This window comes from Primulina huaijiensis, chromosome 15 (genome assembly GCF_012295235.1).
Source record: "Primulina huaijiensis isolate GDHJ02 chromosome 15, ASM1229523v2, whole genome shotgun sequence".
NCBI lineage: Eukaryota > Viridiplantae > Streptophyta > Magnoliopsida > Lamiales > Gesneriaceae > Primulina > Primulina huaijiensis.
Window position 1 is genome coordinate 24103973 of NC_133320.1, and position 24667 is coordinate 24128639.

General features: G+C 35.0%; 3 protein-coding genes across 14 annotated transcripts; 1 reads left to right on the forward strand and 2 right to left on the reverse strand.

Moving 5' to 3' along the window:
- Positions 1-1683: 1683 nt before the first annotated feature.
- LOC140959193 (1,4-alpha-glucan-branching enzyme 2-2, chloroplastic/amyloplastic-like) lies at positions 1684-17114 on the reverse strand. Of its 10 annotated transcripts, XM_073417014.1 has the most exons (24): positions 17003-17114; positions 16702-16866; positions 16384-16428; positions 16131-16285; positions 14973-15421; positions 14671-14769; positions 14506-14548; positions 13861-13920; positions 13187-13267; positions 12153-12269; positions 11638-11721; positions 9662-9783; positions 9382-9501; positions 8011-8140; positions 7806-7916; positions 6578-6706; positions 6165-6268; positions 5491-5635; positions 4807-4954; positions 4587-4687; positions 3571-3648; positions 3005-3160; positions 2441-2515; positions 1684-2233 (listed from the first exon to the last, which is right to left on the reverse strand). In XM_073417014.1, exons 1-24 carry the CDS (start codon positions 17061-17063, stop codon positions 2108-2110), a joined length of 2904 nt encoding a protein of 967 aa, XP_073273115.1. In that variant the 5' UTR covers positions 17064-17114; the 3' UTR covers positions 1684-2107. The 10 variants fall into 10 exon arrangements, with proteins under 10 accessions (XP_073273115.1, XP_073273116.1, XP_073273119.1 ...); XM_073417015.1 differs by lacking the exon at positions 16384-16428; XM_073417018.1 differs by lacking the exon at positions 16702-16866 and having other exon boundaries at positions 17003-17102.
- Positions 17115-17336: 222 nt separating this feature from the next.
- LOC140959669 (dnaJ protein ERDJ2-like) lies at positions 17337-22189 on the forward strand. Of its 3 annotated transcripts, XM_073417616.1 has the most exons (12): positions 17337-17538; positions 17683-17748; positions 17839-18103; positions 18212-18307; positions 18660-18780; positions 18879-18985; positions 19103-19320; positions 19751-19928; positions 20006-20125; positions 20435-20521; positions 20692-20802; positions 21263-22189. In XM_073417616.1, exons 3-12 carry the CDS (start codon positions 17918-17920, stop codon positions 22091-22093), a joined length of 2055 nt encoding a protein of 684 aa, XP_073273717.1. In that variant the 5' UTR covers positions 17337-17538; positions 17683-17748; positions 17839-17917; the 3' UTR covers positions 22094-22189. The 3 variants fall into 3 exon arrangements, with proteins under 3 accessions (XP_073273717.1, XP_073273718.1, XP_073273716.1); XM_073417617.1 differs by lacking the exon at positions 17683-17748 and having other exon boundaries at positions 17337-17563; XM_073417615.1 differs by lacking the exon at positions 17683-17748.
- Positions 22190-22654: 465 nt separating this feature from the next.
- LOC140959674 (protein BUD31 homolog 2) lies at positions 22655-24286 on the reverse strand. Its single transcript, XM_073417620.1, has 4 exons — positions 24118-24286; positions 23631-23732; positions 23278-23465; positions 22655-22958 (listed from the first exon to the last, which is right to left on the reverse strand). The coding sequence occupies exons 2-4, from the start codon at positions 23722-23724 to the stop codon at positions 22803-22805; spliced, it is 438 nt and encodes a 145-aa protein (XP_073273721.1). The 5' UTR covers positions 23725-23732; positions 24118-24286; the 3' UTR covers positions 22655-22802.
- Positions 24287-24667: the final 381 nt, after the last annotated feature.

Here is a 24667-nt window from a genome sequence, read left to right on the forward strand (position 1 = left end):
AAAAAAATAAAATAAAATCATAATTAAAATTGTAAGTTATAGTTTAAAGAGAAATTTCATGCTATAATTGATAAAATATTCTGTTTTATTTGTTTTTTAAAAAACTTATCTTTACTTTATTTTTTTATGATTTCTAATTTTTTTAATAAAGTTTAAAATTATAATTATAAAAGTTTTTTTAATAAAATTATTATATTACATATAAGAAAATGCTAGCTCATATGATCCGTAATAAAATACCAACGTAAAATAATAAGATATACAATAAAAAAGTTTACAAATATTTATTAAAACCATGGAAAAAAATAAAAATCTATCCGAGTCCGTGTAATTCATTTTGCAAATCAGTGAGATTTTATGAAAGTCAATAAAAATCTATCAAATTCACAAAAATAAATTATTTAAAAAATTAATTAAATCTCTAGACCGAATATATCTCATTATATATTTATGTGATAATTATACACAGATCGATATAACACATATAAATAATATCAAGACTATATCAACTTATGTCAAATACCTAAAATATCTTCAAATAAATATTATATAAAATGGTATTTGTATTTGTAATTGATAAAAATAAACATGTTTATAAAAGAAAATATAATTTAATACAACCAAGTCGGACATTAACATTCTAGTTCATTTGTGCGAACAAGACTGCCGACAGCGGCCCGATGTCGGCACGAGACGTGTTAAAGTGGAAAATATTTGAGATTTTATTTAATTTAAATTCACAAGTCATGATTGTTTATCCTCCATAAAGTAATTGAAAAGTTGATATAAAGTTGAAAGAGAGAAGGGATCGCCTTGGAAACACAGTCCAGATATTAAGTCCAAAACCTGTCATCTATATGCTAGCTCTTTTAATATTAGCCAATTTCTAAACAGACTTCAGGCCAATAATATTCTATTTAAAATTATAATCCCTCAACCAATGTTTTAGTAATGTTATAATATTTTTTAAAAAAATAAACATTATTGTTAAAATCATGTCCGGACGAAAATCTCATCGAGAATTATATGCCATCCCCCTCTATGGACATTGATCAGGACGGAAAAAATCTCGACAATTTTGGTCGAGAAAATGACCAATAGAGATATTTTCGATACAAGAAAATGACCGAATTTAGGACGAGTCATTATTTTGAGAGATTTTGTCAACATTAAATATGACATTAACCACGTTGCCCATATATATTATAACATGCTAATTGCTAGCAGATCTTTTAGCTGGCGATACTGCACATGTATTAAATTTTAAAATGAAATATAATTTTATATTTAGTATTTTTTTTGAGTGAAATGCAATGATGTTAAAGTAAATATTTAAAGAATCATTTAAGAAAAAGCATTTTTAAACAAAAAAAATAAGCATTTTAGTGAAAATAAATGTAAAAACTAAATAATTTTTTTTTATAAAAAAAATCCTTTTCAGAATCCAGAAAATACATATATTTAAAATAAAAGATGATATTTGATGCAAAAGCTGTTTATAAAAATGCTCAGAGACCAAACTTTCATAGGGTAAAAAATGCTGCTTCTGAATTTCACAAGTGAACTTTAGGTGACTTTTTTTAAAAATAATAAAAAAAAAAGAACAAAACTTCATTTACTATCCACAAACCAAAACAACAGAACTCGAAAAATTCATTTCTAAATGGGAAAAAAGAACAAAACTTCCACAAGGAAAAGAAGTGCTTACTTCGTGGGATTTAAAGTCTCAAGTCCATTTTTGCATACTGCACTATATGCATAATTGATTCGCATAGACTGAGTTCTGTACAGATACAGATTACTAGTCAACGTTTCAGCGAAAGCATCATTAATTGTAAATAGAAATAACAAGAATCTACCCATCTGGCGTCCTATGCTAACAAACATAAGAACAATAAAATGACACCGACTACCTCATCTTACCACCTGTCCCCATGTCCATTGCATCTTACTCATTCATTGACATTGTCGTCTACCTGCCCCTTTATGGGTTAAGGAACTCTACAAAAAGGTGACGAACCATGACGAGGCTGCATTGAGACGACTCAGATATGACTGAAAGCGTCAAACATTCAGACCTTTGGTTCATAGAGATTTATTTATTTGATCATACATCTGACGTAGAACATCCGACACTTGTTTCCATCCCACTATCAACTAGGGCATAAACCACTGCAGTTCTACACGGTGCATAGACCAAAAACGAATGTGGTCGTCCGTCATACAATCGTTCCTGTTATATCAGCAAACAATTAAATTTATTTCTTTTATTGTGGAACGTGGGGTTTAAATTTATTAAGCTCGATTCGAGTGGTGTCCAGAGCACAATGGACGATGAGAAACCATGTAGCCAACTCCAACTACTGAGATGAAGCCACTGAAGAAGATACACTTAAAAATACTGATACCTTGATGATATATCTTTAATTTATGAACTTACAGTGGTAAAATGCTCGGCCTCGTGACTAATTCTGCCGTAGCCTCCAAAAAGTGGATCGTCGGTATCCAAAACTACCTGCAAAATGGCCGAAGTCATTTTATAAAATAAATGTACCGATTTCAAACAAAAAGATACAGAAAGATGTATAAAGACAACATTCAAAAACCAGAACATCAACCACCAATCAAATGTTTATACAAATATTAAGAGATCATAGCAAAATACACACAACACAACTCTTTCACGGGGTCAACTCTTTGACATTTCTTGTATAAATGAAGAATCGAACTAGTCAAAATGATGGGTTCCAAGAAGACTCCAGTATCTTGACAAAGACCAATTTGAGAAGCCAAATAGACCTTTCCAAATTTGAGTTCGGTAGAAAAAAGACCATACCATTTTGTATAAGCTGAATAGCACAGATTTTTTACTCATTTAAAAGTCTGGTATCACTTGCCTTGCTTTTGTGGAGGCATATGCTATAGATTAATTGCAAACCACATTACTACTTTATCAAGGCAATTTTTCCCCAGTATCAAAGGAAAAAGAATCACACTATTGTACCTTATATTTCCCTTCCTTTAAGCAGCCAACCATATAGTCAGAATAACTGCTGTTCCAATGGAAGTTAAAAACAAAGACCAAGTCCCCCCTTTCAAACACAATTATTTTATCTCCTTCATCCTTTCGTGAAATATACTGATGCTCTGAAGTCATGAACTGCAGAATCATATGACAATTTTATTTTCACTGCAATTATATAGGAATACTTTATCGATCTACACAAATGCAGAGTGCTCAATGCTCAAGTTGAACCACAAGTTCTTTTCAATTGTCCAAATATGTCAATGACTCAATAGTTCAGTTCAATTAGATTGTGCATGCATGTAAAATTCAGGCTTCAACTAGGAGAACAAAAACAATGAATATTGGAGGACAGAGACCAACAAAACTCGTACTTGAGGATTGCTATGACATGTATAGGAAAATTATTGGCATATAACTTAGTACTGCAATATCCCAAATCATAAAATGCCCTCTCTCACCGAAATTTTTCATGCAATATCATATTAAGTATTAGTTTCAGTCAGATCATAATAATTCAGAAGATAAGTAAATAAAATACATACTCCATATTTTTCTTCAACATGCTGCATTGCCTGGTCAAATTCTTGTAGTCCATGATATCTCAAGAAATCAGCATCACCCTAGATACGCATTTTGCAGTTGAGATATAATCACACGATTTAAAAAATCACTCAATATGATTTCCAGAGTCATAAGAGTAAATATTCTAGTATCCACCCAACAAATTTTTGACGCAGGAAGAATGTGGCAAAAGTAAAAAATAATACAGCTTAGGTTTTAACAATTCTTTGTTATTTTATTGAATTAGTAGTCCACTTAAAATCAAGTAACAAAATGTTTCCAATTTTATCTAACCGACCAGTGATGGACAGCTAAATTGGTAAAGAAAAATTTCCATCTGTCCAAAATACTACTCTAGCATTATTTATCAACTATTAAATGATAGAACAAATAACTTTACATTAGTTAGTATTCAGCAGGATGTCATTCCAGAATGTCTAGTATTATTCATGATTCAGCTCAACCACCTTTTTACATTAGTTAGTATCCAGCAGAATGTCATTCCTTCAAGCACCTGTTGTTAGGGACCTTGATGATAATTCCAGGCCCAATATAAATTTGTATACACTAGAAGGCCCAAGGTTCAATAGGAGATCACGTGGGGCAAGGGGGGAAGAAGGAATATTAGAGGAAAGAGAGGACATGAGTTAGTTATACTGAAATATTTTCTCAGGATTACTATCCATTGTAATCCGACCTAATATTTTTATAAATTTTAGTTTCGTATCAAAAAAAATATATACTGAAATATTTTCTTTGTTGGTGCACTAGCACTAGCAGGGGCAAATTAACAGAGAATTTCTCTGGGAAAACCCCATTAATACAGTATATTTCAACTCTGAATTCTATTTCTAAAGGTCTACAAATTCTGCTTTAATAATTTTCATCGAAACCAGTGTAACACCAGTCTAATGATAAAGGAACATACAAAAGGAGGGCCGGTGCATCAGGATATCCCTCTCCAAAGTAAAAATCATAAGCCGAAGCAAAAACTTACCAGATCGAATCTACGACGACACTTGTCGTAACTATAATTATTTCCAGGAATTATTCGGCCATCAGGAAGGCTTTGTTCTCCTCTTGGAAAATCTATCCACTCTGATAAAAGGAGAAAAGAATGGCATGATGGCATACTTGAGTGTTATTTACAGGTGTGATTATGTTAAATAGCTAAAACTTGAAATGGCATCTCTCTACAAGAAATCACATAAATATACCGGGATGTCCAAATTCATTTCCCATGAAATTCAGATATCCTTCTCCACCCAATCCCATCGTGATTAATCTGATCATCTTGTGTAATGCCAGTCCACGATCGATCAAAGAAGTGGATGGTCTATCTAAAGCCATGAAGTCATACATATCCTGAGATTTAGATGGAAAAAATAATAATAAGCTTAAAGTGAATATTCCAATGACTTGCATAGTATTAACTAGTGTAAATACGAAGGAAAAGCATGAACAATCGTAATAATCATAGCCCTTGTGTGATATTTACTGTTTATACAGTTTTTGCATTATTCCTTATGATAGTCTTCTACTCAAAATATTTCAATGGTTTATTGAAAAGTAAAATGATGAAAATTGACAAAGGAAGTAGCATAATCTAATCAGAGCTTCTCTCACACAAGTGGAAAAAATGGAGTTTCCGCAAATACAAAAGGGATGGCCTATCACTTTTTCTGTTGCATTGTTACTAATAAAGAATTATTGAGGGTGAAGGCCATGAGGCTGCCTTGTAGGTTTGAGGTCATCCCTATCAATACTATTAATTAAAGTCCTGTAAATTGCATAAAAAATTGTCTAGATTTTGTAACTAGTTTGAATTGACTATTATTCACATTTTACACATTAAGTCTGCCTCTTTGGTGGCAGGAGAACAAGTTAGGGGAACCCATTACCTTATCCATTAACCAGAAGGCTATAGTTTTATCACCAACCAGAGCTTGGTCATGACTTTCTGCATAGACAATACACTTTTCTTTCCATCTTCGATTAGTGAGACTGTACACTATATCACCCATTTGCCAATCTTCGTCCCGTTTCCTGCATCGCATCACAAGATGTAACTTAATAAATTACCAACATGATGACTAACACATAATAAGTTTCCAGATCAACTGCTATTTAACAAGGACATAAGACGCACTGATGCATTCACCTAAACATATAAAGTTACACATCGCACAAAGATGAAGTTGAAATACACTCAGAGCCAAATTTTGAAGAAAACTGAAATTGGCATGGTTTAGCTTCTAGTTTCCTATGCTTCTGCAGAACATTTTTATAGGAACTTCTAATAAAATTGAATTTTTCTCAACTTATTGCTAAAACATTATCGTCTTATATCTAAAAAATTATCCCGACAACATTCCTGATTTACTTGGTAAGCAAAGTTGAGAATCACTCCCACATCATCCACTAACTCAACTCTCTCTTGATCAGATCAAATGAAAAGATACAAAAGAGTATGCCATGGATATCTAGTCTTTTAAAAAACAAACATTATTTCCCAAAAACTTCAGCCAACTCTATACTTTAGATAGTAAATAACTGGAGATTAACGGTCACATACTTGAGAATCTCAATCCATTTATCAGCAACTGCCATATGAAGACGATAGTCAAATCCAACACCTCCATCTTGAACAGGAATACAGACAGTTGGCATGCCACTGACCTGAAAGCCATAAAATTTTCTTTAAAGATGGTTTGGCAAATTATACTTCCATTTTTCCTATATTAAAACGGAAGATCTCTAAGCACTAAAGCAATGGTTCGTGCAAATCTCAAAAGTAATGGGTGTCATCTCCCAACCGAGCCGAGAGCTAGGGCAGGGAACATAGGCTTATTGTAGCAAAACTACTATAAATCTAGTGCCTTCCCTTCTCTTTTAGCACTTTACTTTTTCCATATATTTCAAGATCTATGGTCCACCTGCAATTTTCATGCATAGTGAACAATTTTTAGTTGGTGCAGGCGTACTTACATCTTCACCAATGGTTATAGCTTCAGGGAATAGTGCATGAATGAGATCATTAACCAGCATCAAATAAACCATTGCATCAACATCAGTTGAAAAGCCAAAGTATTCATTGTAGTTCCCGGTGAATGTAACCTATTAGCAAATAAATATAATTGTAAGAGGAGGATATCTGATACATCCTGTGAAAGGATAAAATTCTAATCAGGACAAATTGGACCAGATCCAAATCAGCTAAGGGTAGCACAATCAATCATGAAATGAGTGGAATCACAATTGCTGTGTACTTGGTTGTCTCATTCCCAATCAGTAACAAGAATTTAAACTTAAAAGGATTGAAATTGAATGATGCATTTGGGAAGCAAAAAAACTGCTCCACGTACTTATCATCCATCATATATAATAAAGGCTCGAGGTGCACGGGTATCTGGGAACTAAGGCAGAAGGTGAGGCACCAACATTTTTAAAGGATTCAAATAAATGTGCATGTTCCTGTACATTTGATATGGACTATTCTTATCGATGATTGTATAAAACAACAGGTAAATTTAATTTAAATTAAATATAGAAAAAAAATAAGTTTGATTTCCAGTAAATTTAGCACTAAAGAGCCAACTCCATTGTCAAATCAAAATTCAATAAAACTAAACTAAAAATAGAGTTATAAAGCATCATGTAAAGAATTTGAAACTCAAAATTTGTGGCAATATGCCGACTGTAAATATAAAAAATAACACATTCTTTCACAAGAATATAAACCAGAGGTGAAAGACAATCCCATGTACCCTAGTGGAATCCACATGTGGGTGTGGCTAGCAAGGAAAAGCAAGAATGAAGGGAAGAAGGGAAGAAAATAGGAAAGAAAAAACAATAGAGAAGGAAAAGGATGAGATGGGAGAAGAAATAACATGGGTATTGCAGCATAGACCACTAGAACCTGAAATGGATCTTGAGAAGATGAGTGACAGGAGATTCACTATCACAACCACAATTTTCCCTCTAAAAAAATTGTATGCTACCATCATAGGAGGCACTCCTTTCTAGAGGCCCTCACATTTCAAAAAGAAACCTAAGGTGCAGCCAATTTATCACCCATGTGAAGAGGAGTATCATGCCTGATCAAAGGCACAAATGCGACACATTTTTTGTGCATTTGACAAGTGTGTAGACTATCACCTACTACATTGATCAAACAATTAGCATAAACCTGTGGTTGCCCTAGCCAAGATAGTACCTGCAAGCCATGGTGAGTGTACATCATTGAGGTTACACCATCGAATCTGAAACCATCGAACTTGTACTCATCCAACCACCATCTTGCATTGGAAAGAAGAAACCTCAGGACCTACCAGCAAAAGAATAGGAATAGTTGATACAACAAAAAGGACAAACTGAAAATGGAAAATAAAATCTATTCTGGATGTCAAGAAACTACTTACTTCCCAGTGTCCATAATTAAAAAGTCGAGAGTCCCACATCCAATGGTAACCCCTTGCTCCAGAGTGGAAATAACAGGTATCAGTACCATCAAACATGTTTAGTCCATCCAAAGTGTTATTTGATGCATGGCTGCATAATAGGATATTTGAAGGTAACCTGTTATTTAATTGATATCAAAGTGTGATTTCTACCTACATTACAAATTTACACTAAGGTTAGGTAAATAGCAATGTCGATAGCCATACCAGGGGGGAAATAATAGAGCTTGCATTTTTATAGTAATTAAAAAGTAACAATAGTTGTAAAACTAGCATAAAAACTATTAATGCAAACAAACGTCCATCAACCATCACACAGCTTCATTCATAATCCAAGCTGACCTGCACACTGCTCGATCTAGATAAATCAACCCATTTCCAAATTAATTATACTCACTCGGTCACTCTCTTTTAAATGTTAAATTATTCGAGGACGAACTCATATCTATTTCGAACCTGTCAAGATGTAATAAAACCAAGAGACATAATTTTTCAGCTACAATAGAGAACAATAACCTTGTTGGCACATGGGAGACAATGAGATTATGCTAGATCTCAAGGCAATTTTACATAAAATATTAAAATGATGCTTAGGCTGCATATCATCTGCTATCTTGCTTACATGGTTTTTTTACCAATTAATAAACTTCGGCAATAGCTTACATGCTCCCTGTCCAGATGTACACCATTGTAAATCTGTTCTTACTTACAATATTTGGCCATTATCTCAAATGAATAAGTACTTGATACCTTGGTATCTTCTGGTAGCAGTACGCGGTGCAATGCCGTGTTCATAAATAAGCTATTCAAGATCCAAAAATAACACTCAAATTATTCCATATATCTGATATCAGAATGCAATCTCAGATAAAATTAATGGCGATCATTCTCCAGTACCAACTGAACTGACAAAAAAATTGTCACTTCTTAATTGATTTATAAGTCACAAGATAGCCATATCCATAGTGGATATGCCCTTAAGCTACATAATTCTTCTCAATCACCATATTTTGTTTAACTAGAAGACTTCAGATCAAAAGGAAAGAAAAAAATCAGAGAATGATGAAAAGGAGAAAAAAGGATAGTAAGAAATAATTATAATATGACTATTGCAAGTAACCTAAAAAAGTAGCATGGTTCAGATACACATTAGCATGCACACAAAAGTAAGAGATATCTGGACTGCTAAAATTTATAACCATATCCAATGAATTTTTCATGAAATGAGTTCCACGTTAAACAGAACTCTCAGACAAACAAAACACTACAAGTTTTGAATGCATACCAACAGAGGACACATAAGTAAATTTTGCACTAAAAATTGAACAGTACCTGTGAACAATGTCCATGAGAACTACGAGACCTAACTCATGAGCTTTATCTATTAATGATTTGAGATCCTCCGGAGTGCCAAAACGGCTGCTTGGTGCAAAGAAATTTGTGACGTGGTAACTGATGCAAATCGATTAAAACATCATTTTTTCAAAAGCATAAAAGAGAGGAAAAAAGGAATTGTGAACTAGAAAGGAAGGTACAAAACTTTTCAGGTACAAAACCGTTTTGTTTCAATGCATTAGCTTTAGAGTATAATAACAAAGGCAAAATGGATTACCCAAAGCTGGCATAATATGAGTGCTCTTGAATTGCCATTATCTGAACAGCATTATAACCAAGCCTTTTGATTCGAGGAAGCACTTCATCTCTAAAGTTGGCATAGGTGTTGATAACAGGCTCCTGCATTAAAGGTCAAGAGTATAATGAGACTTATCTGAAGTCAATGATTAGTCAACTGCTAAAAATTTGACCAACAACACAGAAATAAAGTAGAATTGCTGAGAAAAGGTCTGCCCATCATTGAGAGCTTTAGATTGTTTCAGCAGTTACTTTTGTGGACAATGTGAAATGAAGAGATCCATAAATTAACATTCCACAATTTTTAGATGTCAAAGACCATGATGTCCAGCCTAAAAATTAGATTGGTTTAGAAATAAAATGTGAACCTTTACACTACTTGTAGCTTTTCTTAGTCAGAGTCATGCAGATTTTTTCCCATTGCTAATTTAGAATCAATGATATCTTTTGCCGCATGTATATCCACTCACCGATTGGTCATTCCATTAAGACGGAAGGCTAACAATTGGCCAACAGCAAAAAGAAAGAATCTTAGCTCCTTGAATACGGTTAACTAGATGGAGAGTCACTTCACCAACACAAACACATTATGTTTGAGTTAATAATATTTGTTGATTTCCCGTGCTGACAGGTAATGATCACACAATGGTAGGAACAGTATATCCCATAATAACTCTTCATTCTGTAATCCCAGAAAAAAATTGATAAGAGTAAATCTGAGAATATTTTCAGTTATTATTATGGATGTATTTAGAAATGTTTGGAATGTGTTTTTATGATGTGAGAGAGGGTAGAAATGAACCGAAAATAAAAAAAACATTGAAAAGATGTTAGGCACGACTGATGAGACGCCTGCTTCACCATCCCATCCATCCGACCATGAATTATGAAGTCTAGCTATGGCTTGAACAGACAAAGCTCCCCAAACAGCTTCTTGTCTGTCTCATCCGACCAGGAGTTTGCATGAATGTCGCGCGTCTGTTTGTCATAGAAATCTGAAACTTTGGGGCCACGTGCTAGGTGATATAGAAGCATGAGTGAGGTGTTTCTTCATCATTTTAGAATTAAATTTACACAAAGGAAATTCGAATATTAAGGTTTGTGCGATATTGATAGAACCTACACGGTCCAAGATAGCTGTAGCTGTATTGATTAGTTTCCAGATAACAAGTCAGAGGAGGAAGGTCCTCGGCGGTAGAACGGGAGATGTGGAGTCGAGTTTGAATTTAAGACATTGAACTTGGAAGTTATAGCAGTTACAATATATCTATGATGACCATTAATATCGATGTCATGTGTATTTTGATTTGGCCAGCCCATGGACCTAAAATGGCCTGAACATGTGTTTTCTTGCTTTAGCATAATGTGTTTGATAACATGAACAAAATTTTGGGAATATGCATTACTGTGTCAGGATATGTATATGTTGAATAAATATATGAGCTCTGTTCTGTTAAGGTGTCTGATTTATGGAAAAATCATGACAAAATTTGTGTAAAACATTAAATCGTGATTGCCACATCATAGAGGAAACTGAAGTACGTTATCAGATGAGTTCTACATTATATAATATCATCACCTTAAATTAGTTTAAACTCCTAGGTAGGTTCCACATCAGAGTCAGACAATGATATGGTCATGAAACGATTTGTGGATGCATTCTATACAATTTTTGTTCTTATTTGATGCCCCTCACCTTTAAAGAAGCTATCTAACACTGCCCCCGCACAGTATTCTTAATGTGTTATATTTAATTCCTATATATAAACAAAACACTTTTTACCATCAACTCCATCCAAAAAATTTCTGATAAAATATGTGCATTCATCATGTTCTAAGAGCATTATCCTTGGGAGAATGAATTTAATCATAATTAAAATAACAAAATTTAATGTTATCAAAAGAAAAAAAATAATAACAAAATTTAACTTATCTTTAGGGAGAGGAGATGCACACCTTACTGCTCATCCCAATATGAGACTCATATATTCTGAGGGATTTGGGCTTCTTCGGTCGAGGATGAGTGAAAATAAACTTTTCCTGCAAAGTCATCAAGATGAACATCATTAGCCTGAGGAGAGCAGAAAATCATTAATAGCTAGGTAAACCACTAGTGGGACTTGATAGGACCAAGAAAAAAATGACTTTAAAAGAGGAATAGTTTATTTTTTAAAACAAGAGGGAATAGTTTTTCTGTAACCCATAAAATTGAAATTTCACAAGTGATGATCAGCTAGTACTGCTATATAGCATAAGCCCATTGCAGAAAGGAAGAATAGGAAGCTTCCAATATATAACATGAAATGTATTTCATATTCACATCTAGAACCGTATTTGTCAAAGCTCTTGGGTACAGAGAATCAATCCCACAATTGTCTACCCAATTGCATGATCATCCACTATTATTTTCATCCTAACATCAGTGATCAGTGACGTAGATGAAAAAAGAACATTCGAGGAAACTAAAATACCTCTTCAGGAGGATCGTAATATATTCCCTTAAACGGAATTTCTCTAGGAGCCTGAATTGAGAACTTGATCCAAGCTGGAATAGAGTCTTTAATGCCAGATGGAGTTTCCATACGAATCTGGATTTCACACACATACATCACAGAGAAGCTCAAGTGACTTGTAAGCATACCAACAACTTTATAAGATAACTCTTGCATTTAAAAGAATGCTGATGACTGAACACGTCAGCAACCACAAACGTCTCCATTACACAGTTAGAATATGCATTCTCTTTTTGTCAGAAGTGTGTCCCTTAGTTACCAACAATAATCATTTGGGATGAGAAAAAGAATTAGCTTTAATTCTTTGCCTTAATGTGTTTACCTAAGACATGAAGCAAGATGAAAATCTTAAATCATCATCTTCAAAAAGTGGGGTGCATACCCAATAAAGTATAGATTCATCAAAAGGAATATGGCGTGATTTTGAGATACATCTCAAAAAGCACAGCCAATAAAGTACAGATTCACAAAGAGTATGATGCAATTTTGAGATACATCTAAAACAACTACATGGGAAAGGAACTGAATTTGTGATTGAAGGAAATACTTGAAATGAAACAACATACAGAACAATTAAACTGAAGATAAGAGAGAGTCAAACGAATCGCAGAGTCTTACAAGATTACATCCACAAAGCTACGATAAATTGTGGAACACCACTGTAATATTTTTTACTTTGCAGCTCATAGATTAACTGATGAAGTTCATACGGTCATACATAGTACAACCAAGCAGTAAAAAAGGGGTGTCATTTCTGATACAGATTAAACAGTAAAAAAGGGCTCATTAGTCTAAAACATCCAGTCTAATTAGCGTTAAGCATAAAGAACCAAGACGCAATAAAAGTAAAATGACATCCTTTGGCTTTTCAGAGTTCCATTCAGAAAGCGATGCCATGATGAGCTTAAAGTTTTCTAGTAGCAGTACTTTTTATATCATCTCACCATGGAATGGTTCACAGATCACTACTTTAGCATATGAAGCATCATTACCTTCACTCGGGAACCATGAGGAATAGCCGGAGAACCATCTGCACCATTAGGCAAAAAGATCTCCCAGACACCAAATTCGTTCTGGTAAAAAGGAAAGTAGTAACAAGAAATTTGGTAAGCTGTTCTTGGATTACAACATAATTCTAGAGATTGAAAACACTGAAGGAAGGCATCTGTCACGAAATACAAGACAACCCAAGTAGTTCAAAACTCTTGATTTTAAAGGTTTACACTAGAATGGCCAGGAAAAGGGAGAAAATATATTGCAAGTGTAGTGGTGAAAGGGAATGATATTGTTGGGAAAGGGATAAAAAGGGAATTTTTTAGAGAGACATAGCTTGCACCTAGGGAAGGAGTGAAAAAATTATTCTATTAGGATATCTTTCTAGCTTCTGGGACCATTCTCTCTTGTAGGAATTTGGTCATTTATGTTGCAAAGTTTATTGATTTGATTGATAAAAAATTTCCATTGTGTTCTTGTGTCATTGCAATAATCCTCTTTGATGTTTTATTTAGAAGTGAATCTTCGAGTTAGTATCAGCATCTAGTCACAAAATTCAGGGCCTTGAACATTTTAACGCAGTTTTGAAATCACCTCCAGCATTTAAAGAAGCTGACGAAAATATGATAACAAACATAATAAAATGATATTTGTTAAGGAAAACAATACTCACACAAGACATAACACCAGCTTCTGGATTCCAGTTGTTGAAGTCTCCAATTAGTGTAGCAGACTGCACGCAGAAAGAAGAGTCCAAAGAATACTAGGCTCACAAGAAATCATCTCAATTTTCATTTGACACAGTGATGCTTCAAGTATTCCTCATCTCTGAAATGTGATTGCCATCTTATGGCGATGAAAATTAAACAGTTCGTGTTTTTATTTTTTTATATTGATGTTCTATAGCATTCAGGTCATAAACAGCTAACGTAGTCTTTATAGTTACAATATTTTCCGCACACTTGTATCACACATGTATTTTAAAAGTAATAAGAGAGGAGAGATTTGATATAATAAAACTAAACAATGCAACTTATGACAGGAATCACTTCCCAGTTATTCATAAAAAAATTATTTGATTGTGATGCTTATCAATGAAAATCTAGGCTAACAAATTGAATTCTTAGGTCAAATGACACTAATGTCACTTTAGAGTCGTTAATTTTGATTAACCGCAAAAGAAGATGACTGAACAGCTTAGAGAATCCATTTAATAGTATCGACGGCTTATGGAAAAAAAGCTTTTAATCATATGTTCATTAGTAGGTGGGTAACAGAAATAAGATCAGCCCATACATAGATGTATAAAAGAACTAACCTTAGCTCCAGGTGCCCACTCCCTGTAAGTGACACCAGTCTCACTGGCCATACAAAAAATAAAGAGATGAATTAACATCGAAATAACTCAATCACGATTAGAAAATTTCTCATCTGAGGATTCTGTAAGCAAACAACATCTACAACGTTCAAAGGGTTGATATACCTGCGAGTAAAACCAAATTTCTCATGACCACGTGAAAATTGTTCCAACCCACCCTCATACTTGTCAATTTCTTCCCTTTTTCTTTTATACTGCTCATATCTGTAAAGATATATTATGCAATATAAATACATAAACTATCAAAAGCAGTTCCGAGATCTACTCTTTGGCAACACTGTTTTTTGGCAGAGCAAAAAGAATAATCCTATTCCATGCCAGACTGATAGAACATCCACATTTAGGCATCAAATTACAGGATTTTACACATCAACATCGAACTTCGAAGATCTAGAATACAATCTCACCGATAGTCAAGATGTCCACGGTAATTTGTCAATGTTGAATCTATCTCATAAATATTCTGACCAAATCCAGGTGGAGGTACAACACGATTTCTGACCCTTCTGGATTCATCGCTTATCGTTTCATGTAATATAGTTGAGGGTTTTTCCACTTCTACCTGAGCATCTCCATCAAGAAGCGCCACAGACGTAGAAGCATTTCCTGTGATGGCTTCACCATGGCTTTGATCAAAAGCATGGCCTGAAGCATCAACATTTAATCCATCCAGTTCTGAACTTTCTACATCTCCACCACTTATTGATTCATATGATGCACTTGAGGTCGTTTCCACATCAGATGCAGAAACTTCCCCAGCAATAGCTTCACTCCCACTTTGCTCAATAATATCATTGTCTCGAGCATCAAATTTGGTACCATGTCCCATTTCTGAACTTTCTACATCACCTGACATCTACGAAAAAGAGCACGAGGAAAGGGCAATCAAGGGTACTGAATAATACATCTGCCTGATGTATTAGACTTCTCACACATAGTAAAGATCAAGGACTAAAGAGGTAAACCGACAGCGATATGAGAAACTTTAAGAATAAAGAATTAAAGCATAGACGTTGAGTACAAAAGGATGAGATTTAAACTTGATGACAGGAAAGGAAACAAAACTGGCAAGAGTGCACATTACTGGTTAATAAACAAAAATTTGCCATTGATGTTTAAGAAAGATTCTAAATCCAGGTGCAGGGATACGCATAGCATAAGCCCATAATATAATCCAAGCAGATAAAAAGATTACAAGTTCTTCTAGAAGATGCAGCAGCGAGAATTTGGAGAACTTACAGTTTCAGATAACAATAGTTACTCATTATTACTTAGAAGTATTTAATCAATCGATCATTATATCCCCCCATGACCAAGAAGAAGCTTTTGTGACCTAAATGTATAATTCCTGGGTACATCAGTAAAGCTACAGTCTCCTACCATTAAAGTGGCCAATTTTTAACCGTAAAAGAGGACTTCCAGCAACTCTTTCTACTTTGCCTCTATGTTGTGTTTTATTTATTTTTCATAAACTTTAAACTTTTACGCCATGTCTCTCTTTTTGGAATTTGTTAGCTGGATGGAGAGGAAGGGGTTGTGGTTTGCAGAAGGACGAGCTGACATGCCTGGGAATCATCTGAAGGTATCTCAGCAACCTCTAATTCCTCTGTCGAGAATAAGGTTTCTTCATTCTCAGTGCCTGGAACGAGGACCTTATCTGATGCAGTAGCTGTGGAGGATTGGAATAAGGAATCTGAAGACTTTCCAGCAAAAATTTTCCCTGCAACCAATCATAGTAGATATTTGTATCAACTAGACTGTAATCTTCAACGGAGGGAGGGGATTTTAAAACATATGATCTAGTTTACCCAAATAAACCTGTGTGGAAATATATTGGATCTCTGCGGCGATAATGCATTCGCACTAAGTTGAAAAAAAAAACATATTTTCTTAACGATTTATCTAATGGAGGTGCAATCTACACAACCGACAATTTTCGTCCATAACACACAATTCGTAAAAAAATAAAAATCTCCGTCACCCAAATCAAGAAAATGATCGAGAATCACGTCCAAAACACCACCAACTTCGCTTTTCTACAGATTCCTCGCCATACAACACATTCACTAACAAACACCCATACTCAGACGAAAACAAGAAGAGAAAATCAAATAAGAAAAAAAGACGTGAAGTTACATGAATGAGAGTGGCTTTTAAAGACAAAATTGACATGGGCATTTCTCCGAAGAGCAGACAGCCTCGATCCATTACACCCGACCTTCGGCACTGATAGCACAGTAGGCAACCACACTCCATACATCGCGAACACCATTTCCCCCCAACAATTCACCTTAATTTCCCCTTTTCAACAAAAAAAATAACAATCAAGAAAAAACCGAAATACCCACTGTCAAGAAAGTAATCAGCGCAGAGTTTTAGGTGCCAAGAAATCCGTGAAAATCGTCATCAGTAGATAACTCCAAGGAGAAGAAGTTACGTGATAATATGGGAGTCGTGTCAAGATCGGGTTCAGTGGGGTCTACTGTAATTCCCTGCATCGGGAAAAAAAAGGAAATATCTTGAAATTCTCGAGACTTTGCGGGTCTCTAACAGCTTTATATATTTGTCCCCTCCGATTCTTCACCTTCCTTTTATAATCTCTAATTGTACCGTTGTGTAAATTCCAATTATGGTAACAAAATAAACTTCCAAATTTAAAATTTAACAATGTACTTTTTCCATGATTTAATAATTATTTTAGTGCCCGCTTCCAAACAGTACAAGGCCCATTTCATGGGCTTCATTTTCAATAATGGACCACTCTCTTGTTATTAAAGTTCATCATTTCCAAACAGCACTGGCGATTACGATATTTTCTTGCCGTTGAACTCAAATTCGTCGTCTTCGAAGCTAAACAAAATCTAGGGCACATTATTGTGCAGAGTGTGGAATTAAGCTTACCCGCGATTCTCTTTCTAATCACGGAATTCGGCTTGGGAATTCTCCGTAGAGAGGATAGCGAGTTTTGGTAAGGTTTCACTTAGATTTATCTTATCAAGTGTCTAATTTATGATTGTCATCTGTCCAATTTGTTGTTAGTTTTAACTTTTAGGTAGCACATCTAATCCAAATTGGAATATAGGTTCTAACTTTAAATTTTGGCGATTTTTCATAAAGTCTTTACGAGTTAATGAATTTTGAGCCTGCTGCATCATGGAACTTGATGGATATGAGGAAAGAGAGGTGAAGATAAAAAAATAAAAAAAAAAATTGATCGTGTGTATACGTGGCTTCGTCTGGTGGTTATTGTTCTAATCTTTTGTCTTGTTGCAGTTCAATAGGAATATTAACTGGGGATTCTCCTTCATCCCCCTATACTTATAATCCGGATAAGAGAAGCTAGAAGTTTCTTATGGCTGCAAAGGAGGAGAACAGCGGGCTATTTCCCATTTTTGTTTTGACGATGATAGCACTGCCCCTTGTTCCCTACACCGTATTTAACTTATATCACACATTCACAAAGAAGGCCAAAGATATTACTTGCCGCTGTTCAGTTTGCTTCCACTCTGGAAAGTATCGGAAATCCTTATTTAAACGTGTGAGTTATTTCTGAATATTATGTGAGAATCATAACTTGATGTGGCTTTGCTCTTTTATTTTGTATCTGTAGTTGTAATGTATACTCTGTTTTTGGTTGAATTTTCAGATTTCTAATTTCTCAACTTATAGTAACTTGACTATAGTGTTGCTATGGGTCCTGATGGCAATCTTGATATTCTATATCAATCAGATCAACACCGAGGTACTTTGCTGCTTCTGTTTCTTCGACATTTGGCTGTTAGCTAGTATGCCATATGCTCTGAATGTTATATGTTTATGGTTTGCTTATGTTCATATCTCTTGTGTAATCTATGAGTAGCGTTTATTCCAATTGTACTGTTGACATGATCTCCGCTTTTGTTCGATGGATCTATCACTTGGGAAATATTTTATGTCATTGTCGCCTTGTGGAGGCAGAATATATAGTGAAGTGCTATGATATGTGTTCTGACGAGAGTGTTAGCTATTTCCAAACACTAAACAATTAACATTTCAGTTTATCCAATATTTTTAATTGTTTAATTTATCTGAATGGTTATGTTTTTTTTTCTCAGATCCAAATTTTTGAGCCGTTCAGTATACTTGGATTGGAATCTGGAGCTTCAGATGCAGAAATAAAAAAAGCATATAGGAGACTATCCATTTTATACCACCCTGATAAAAATCCAGACCCAGGTTGACAGATCATTGGAGTTACAGTTTTCCCATTGAAATCAAGATTGAAATCCACAAGTTTTCGTGGCACTTATTGATTTGTAATTTTTTTTATGTAGAGGCTCACAAATATTTCATAGACTTTATCTCAAAGGCTTATCAGGCTCTAACAGATCCAGTATCACGGGAAAACTTTGAGAAATATGGTCATCCTGATGGCCGGCAGGTAGACATGTCCTTAACAGTGGTGCAGAGAGTGTCTGCTTGCTTCCTTACTTTTCTGAAAGGTGATATTCTATTTGAGAAAGTGTACATATAAGTATTTTAATTCTCTTCCATGTAGGGGCTTCAAATGGGGATCGCTCTTCCTCAGTTTCTCCTGAACATTGATGGACCATCTGGTGGAATTTTATTGCTTGGAATTGTGGGAGTTTGTATTGTTCTTCCCTTGACAGTTACTGTTATATATCTGTCCAGGTCATCAAAGTACACTGGGAATTATGTTATGCATCACACAATGTATGCGTATTTCCATCTCATGAAGCCTTCATTAGCTCCGAGGTACATATAACTTTATATTAGACTTGGTATTGTACAGAATCTTGAAACCTTGTGCAAGTTCAGACTAGAACCTATACAAAAGTTTGGAACAGTGACATTTTGGATCTCTATTTGTATTTTGGACATAAGCGTGTTTTATTGTGGTACTTAATTATATTGCTTGGATTTGTAGAATGTCACGTGCACATTTGCTTTAGGTATAGTTCTTATAATTTATTTGGGATATGCGGTCTTGAATTCCTGTTCTTTTCGTCCTTTTATAATTATAATTATTATTACTATAATAGTACCTTGTTGCCTAGATTTTGTACTGAACAATGTATGAGAACTTTTCCTAGCTTAACTTGTACTAGACAATGTTTAAGCACTGTTTTTTCCATAAAATATAGTTTCTCTACCTTTTGCTCATTGTTATTCTTTTATCTAACAGCAAGGTCATTGATGCGTTCATACATGCTGCTGAATACATGGAAATACCAGTTCGTCGAACCGATGATGAATACCTCCAGAAATTATTTTTGTTAGTCCGGAGTGAATTGAATCTGGATCTTAGAAATATACGGCAGGAACAAGCTAAATTTTGGAAGCAACACCCTGCTTTAGTTAAGGTGATGTGCTAACTGTTGACAAGTTTGACAGCTTTGCCAGAGTTTTTCTTCTTAATTTATTAGTTTTTTGCTTGCAGTCTGAACTATTGATGCAAGCTCATTTGACTCGTGAAACAGCAGCATTTTCTCCATCTTTGCATCATGATCTTAAAAAAATGCTTTTCCTTGCACCTCGTCTTCTGGAAGAGCTAATGAAGGTATTGTTAGTCGGTTAGATCTGAGATCTGTTTCACTTCCAAATGAAGTCGCGACTTTATGTATTATTGTTAGCAAGTTCTATTTTATTTTTACCCACATTAAGTAATGTGAATGATCATTCAAGTAGAGTGACATTTCTTTAAAAGGCTATCTAGTCAATTTCCCAATTTTTAACTAAACTTGCAACTCTCTGCACTGTGGTCCTCAACGTTATTTCATTCTCACCTCTGATTTCATTTTATCAAAGTTTATCCATCAACTTACATTTTCTAGATGACTAAATGGTATGAAGTTTACAATTTGTGCAGATGGCAATTATACCACGCACACAACAGGGGCATGGATGGCTTAGACCTGCAATTGGAGTGGTTGAACTGTCCCAGAGCATAATTCAGGTGTTCTTCAAAGTCCCAATATGAAACATTTCAATTTCAAATTAAGCTACGAGTCATCTGATCTAATAGTCGGTTCACTCATATTCAACCAGGATCTTGTACTGAATATTTTTAGAAAGATGAATTTCACTGATGTGCCCGATTAATTGAATTTGCCGTTCTTGATCCAGGCTGTACCCCTCAGTGCCAGAAAATCCTCTGGGGCATCAAGCGAAGGATATGGTCCGTTTCTCCAGCTACCGCACTTCAGTGAGAGTGTCGTCAAAAAGATTGCCAGAAAGGTCTCTCCCTCCATCCATCCAATGCATACATAGATACACATCTATATCTATATATATTATTATCTCTTTGCCTGTACAGGATAAATGTGTCTCCTGTTTCTAAGCTGATGTTCAGCTATTGATAGAGATCACATCATCCAGCAATTGATAACATTCATCTATTTTTAGTATTTCATTTGACAAATAGGAATAAGTCTCGTGTATTGTTGTCGGTAGAATTATCCAATTCTCATTCTATTTAGTTGTATATAAATATAATTCAGTTACTTTGCATGTCGACACAACTGTATACTTGCACAATGCTACTGATTAACTTTCATTATTCTGTGGATTTAAGAAAATTTGATAATTTTGGTTACCTATCACATTGGCCTTGATGTGTTGATTTTTTGTTATGCTTTGCTTTCCTTTGACCGTCTTTAAAATTTCAATGATTTACAGTCATTTGTTCTTCTGACAGAAAGTACGAACATTCCAAGATTTCCGTGACATGAAACAACAAGAACGTGCAGAGCTGTTGGCTCAGACTGCTGACTTTTCTGCTGAGGAATCTCAAGATGTAGAAATGGTTCTCGATATGATGCCTTCCATTTCAATCGACTTAACATGCGAGACAGAAGGTGAAGAAGGGATACAAGAGGGTGATGTTGTAACAATGCAAGCATGGATTACTCTCCACCGTGGAAATGGCTTGATTGGCGCCCTTCCACATGCTCCCCACTTCCCATATGAGAAAGAAGAGAGTTTCTGGTTACTTCTTGCAGATTCCATGAATGATGTGTGGATGTCACAGAAGGTTAATTTTATGGACGAGGCAACAGCAATAATAGCTGCATCAAAAGCAATACAGGAGTTAAAGGAGGGGTCTGGCGCTAACACGAGAGAAATAAGCACAGCTGTGAAAGAAGCAATTGACAGAGTGAAATCTGGTTCTAGGCTCGTGATGGGCAAGTTCCAAGCCCCTCCCGAGGGAAATTACAATCTTACATCATACTGTTTGTGTGACTCATGGATTGGTTGTGATGCTAAGTGTAATATCCGGTTGAAGATTTTGAAAAGAAGCCGTGCAGGGACAAGGGGTATTACTGCTGCGGATGAGGTGCCATCTTTAGAGGATGGGGTTGAAGAGGAAGAAGAGGAAGGAGAGGATGATTATGATGAAGATTATGAGAGTGAATACAGTGAAGATGATGAAGATATTAAAGACAAGGATTCAAAAGGAACCACGTTGAATGGTTCAGCCCATGCTCGGGTCGATGACTCAAGTTCAGATGATTCGAAAAATGATTAAATTTATACTGTTTTTAACCTGCGCTCAATGTTTATTCATTGGATTTTACATCGTAGTTTGGTTTTACCAAGATAAGGGAAAAAATAAAGATAGGTTTTTTATATTATTTTATCTAATTCCATAATGGTTTAAAATATTTCGTACCTCAGCAAATTTTGGAACAATCGAAAGGATGGTTAGGTGAAGTGGAAGTAAAGACAAAGATCCTCCGACAATTACTGTTCTAAAATACACCGAGGTTGTATTCCATGTTCAACCCTAATTCTATAAGAATTAGGTAGCCTAAGGCCGTTACTACATAGATTGGCAAGTAGGAAGTAACGTTATGTTGTTTGCGTTGGTTTTCTGCTGCTACTGAGATGATAAGTTTCAGAATGCAAAAGCAAACTAAGTGTCAGATATCTTTTCTTATTGTATGCAAAAATTATGAAAGCCACATTTAGAAGACTATTTCTGTAGATAATGATTTTTCCAACAAGGAAGTTGGTGAAACTGTTGCAGCTCTCTCGAAGTGAAATGCCGTGTTGATCAGAGCGCAATAGCAATGTAGGCGAAAGTCGATTCAGGTCTTGAAAGTTTTTAATAATCAGACGCGCATAACAGAGTACACAAAACACAATCCTAAATACCAGAGATAAACTCTCCCAACTCTCTCACATTAGTTTAACAGCATTACAGCTTAAATGCAGTTTGATTTTATCCATCAGCTTTAATCTCCACTTGCGCACCCCCTACAGCCACAATGCGCACATTCTATAACCTTCTCCTCTCGTAAATGCTTTGGGACTCGGCAGACACACGTAGTTTGAAAGTTATGATCACGGGGTTGGATACACTTCAAACAACAAAGCCTTTCATAGCCGGGCTGCGATTCACAGAGCAACAATGAGTAATGCAGTATGGGAAAGCAGATATAGTTCATTCAAGGGCTATTATTAACATAAAAACTGAAAACACAAGAGTTAGGCGTTTGAAAATGTCAGGAATTTAAACTGATTATTCAACAGTGTCAATCTAGAGTAGGTTCCACACGCCTACAAATGTGGTGTTTGGGACCATAGTAAAATTCAGTGCGCAAAAATAGATCTACAGCATATTTTGAGCACATGGCGACGGCCAAGACATGTATAAATTTGAGAAAATTTCGAGGAAGAATACAGAAAATTCAGACTTGATCAGCTAACCTTTTTCCACTTTGCAATTAGATTACGATCAGCATATCCTTGATCCAAGCAGAACTCATACAATTCCTTTGAAATTTCTTTCCTCCTGATATAAAGGTCAAATATGTATCGACTCTTCTGGTGGGCAATTTTAAATATAGGCCACAAGGCTTCACATTTTCTTTTACCATCATGTGGATCATTCTCCGCTGAAGAAGAAAAGATGATAAGAAAAGGAAATGAAAGCACTATGAGTATGCGCAAAAGTATTGCTTCCAGGGAAAAAAACCACCCGCGATATGCAACGCATACAAAATTGGGAAACAACGAATCTGTAGAGGGAAAAACTCGAGTAAGATTCGTATAAAAAAAACCTTCTCTCATTTTTGCCTGCAGTTCGCGTAGAGTAGGTTCAATCAACTCCCAACCCTCTGGGTACTTCACCCTGTTCGTCTTAACCTTCGGCATGATTTCCTCTGCCAGAACCATTAACAAAAAAAATCAAAAATTCTGTTGAAAGAATGAATAGAAGTACCACATGGTTAGATATCCATTTTCGCACACCCACGGTACTTGAGAACCACTTTTCGCTCAGGTAAATTACACACGAAATCCGAAACTTTTCTAGGGTTGGACTACTGGCCGCTATTTGGGAGTTTACAATTTACATAGGTTTAAATCTTCTAAAATCTGAAGAAAACTTGTTCATACAATTCAACGCTAGATTACTTCCAAAAAAAAAAACTAAATTCCTTTTTGAAATACAACGAAAAACAGCAATTTAAACGCTGCATCAACCTCGAACCTCATAATTCATGGTAAAATAATTAATCTTTAATGATTGTAGCTGATGATGTCTACCTGATATTGAGCTATTCCAAAGGTACGGGCTGTCCACCGTAGGCCTCCAGCGACCGACGCGATTACCCGATTAACCACCACTCAGACCTGAAAGAGGACGTGGTATAGCTTGCAGGTTAATATATGCGGGTTCAATTCGGATATATTTGCCCACCCAAGTTGAATAATATGGCCCCCTTTTGCGTAAATTAAATATGGTTTAAATAGTGTACGTACACACATTTACCTTGGTTGTGTTCGGATTAAATAATTTAAATTTAAAAAAATATTCAAACTATTCTAAAACATCTCTATAATAAAATAAATTTGAAAATCATCGCAATAATTTAAAAAATAATTAGTCAAAATTTAAAATAAATTTATCCAAACAAAATAATAAATTTGTTGTTATAAACTTGAAATTTTTAACTTCAAATTCATACATCCAAATATAATCCAACAATTTTTACCTCGTAAATTGTTTGGATGAAAATATAAAATTGTTTTAAAATTTAATCGTCAATATGAGATCCTTCGAATTTACTTTTAAATCTAATACATTAATGCCAAA

Bases quoted from the DNA above. Each gene is read 5' to 3' on its own strand.
- LOC140959674 (XM_073417620.1), bottom strand. From the start codon at position 23,724: ATGCCGAAGGTTAAGACGAACAGGGTGAAGTACCCAGAGGGTTGGGAG. The intron at 23,466-23,630 runs GTTTTTTTTATA...TTTCTTCTTCAG, and splicing joins GCAGGCAAAAATGAGAGAAG to CGGAGAATGATCCACATGAT. The intron at 22,959-23,277 runs GTTAGCTGATCA...TGTGAATCGCAG, and splicing joins TAATTGCAAAGTGGAAAAAG to CCCGGCTATGAAAGGCTTTG.
- LOC140959193 (XM_073417014.1), bottom strand. From the start codon at position 17,063: ATGCAGGGAATTACAGTAGACCCCACTGAACCCGATCTTGACACGACT. The intron at 14,549-14,670 runs GTATATCAACCC...TTGTATGGCCAG, and splicing joins AAATTTGGTTTTACTCGCAG to TGAGACTGGTGTCACTTACA. The intron at 8,141-9,381 runs GTACTGTTCAAT...CCTATTATGCAG, and splicing joins CTCATGGACATTGTTCACAG to CCATGCATCAAATAACACTT.
- LOC140959669 (XM_073417617.1), top strand. From the start codon at position 17,918: ATGGCTGCAAAGGAGGAGAACAGCGGGCTATTTCCCATTTTTGTTTTG. The intron at 18,781-18,878 runs GTTGACAGATCA...TTTTTTATGTAG, and splicing joins TGATAAAAATCCAGACCCAG to AGGCTCACAAATATTTCATA. The intron at 20,803-21,262 runs GTCTCTCCCTCC...TTCTTCTGACAG, and splicing joins TCAAAAAGATTGCCAGAAAG to AAAGTACGAACATTCCAAGA.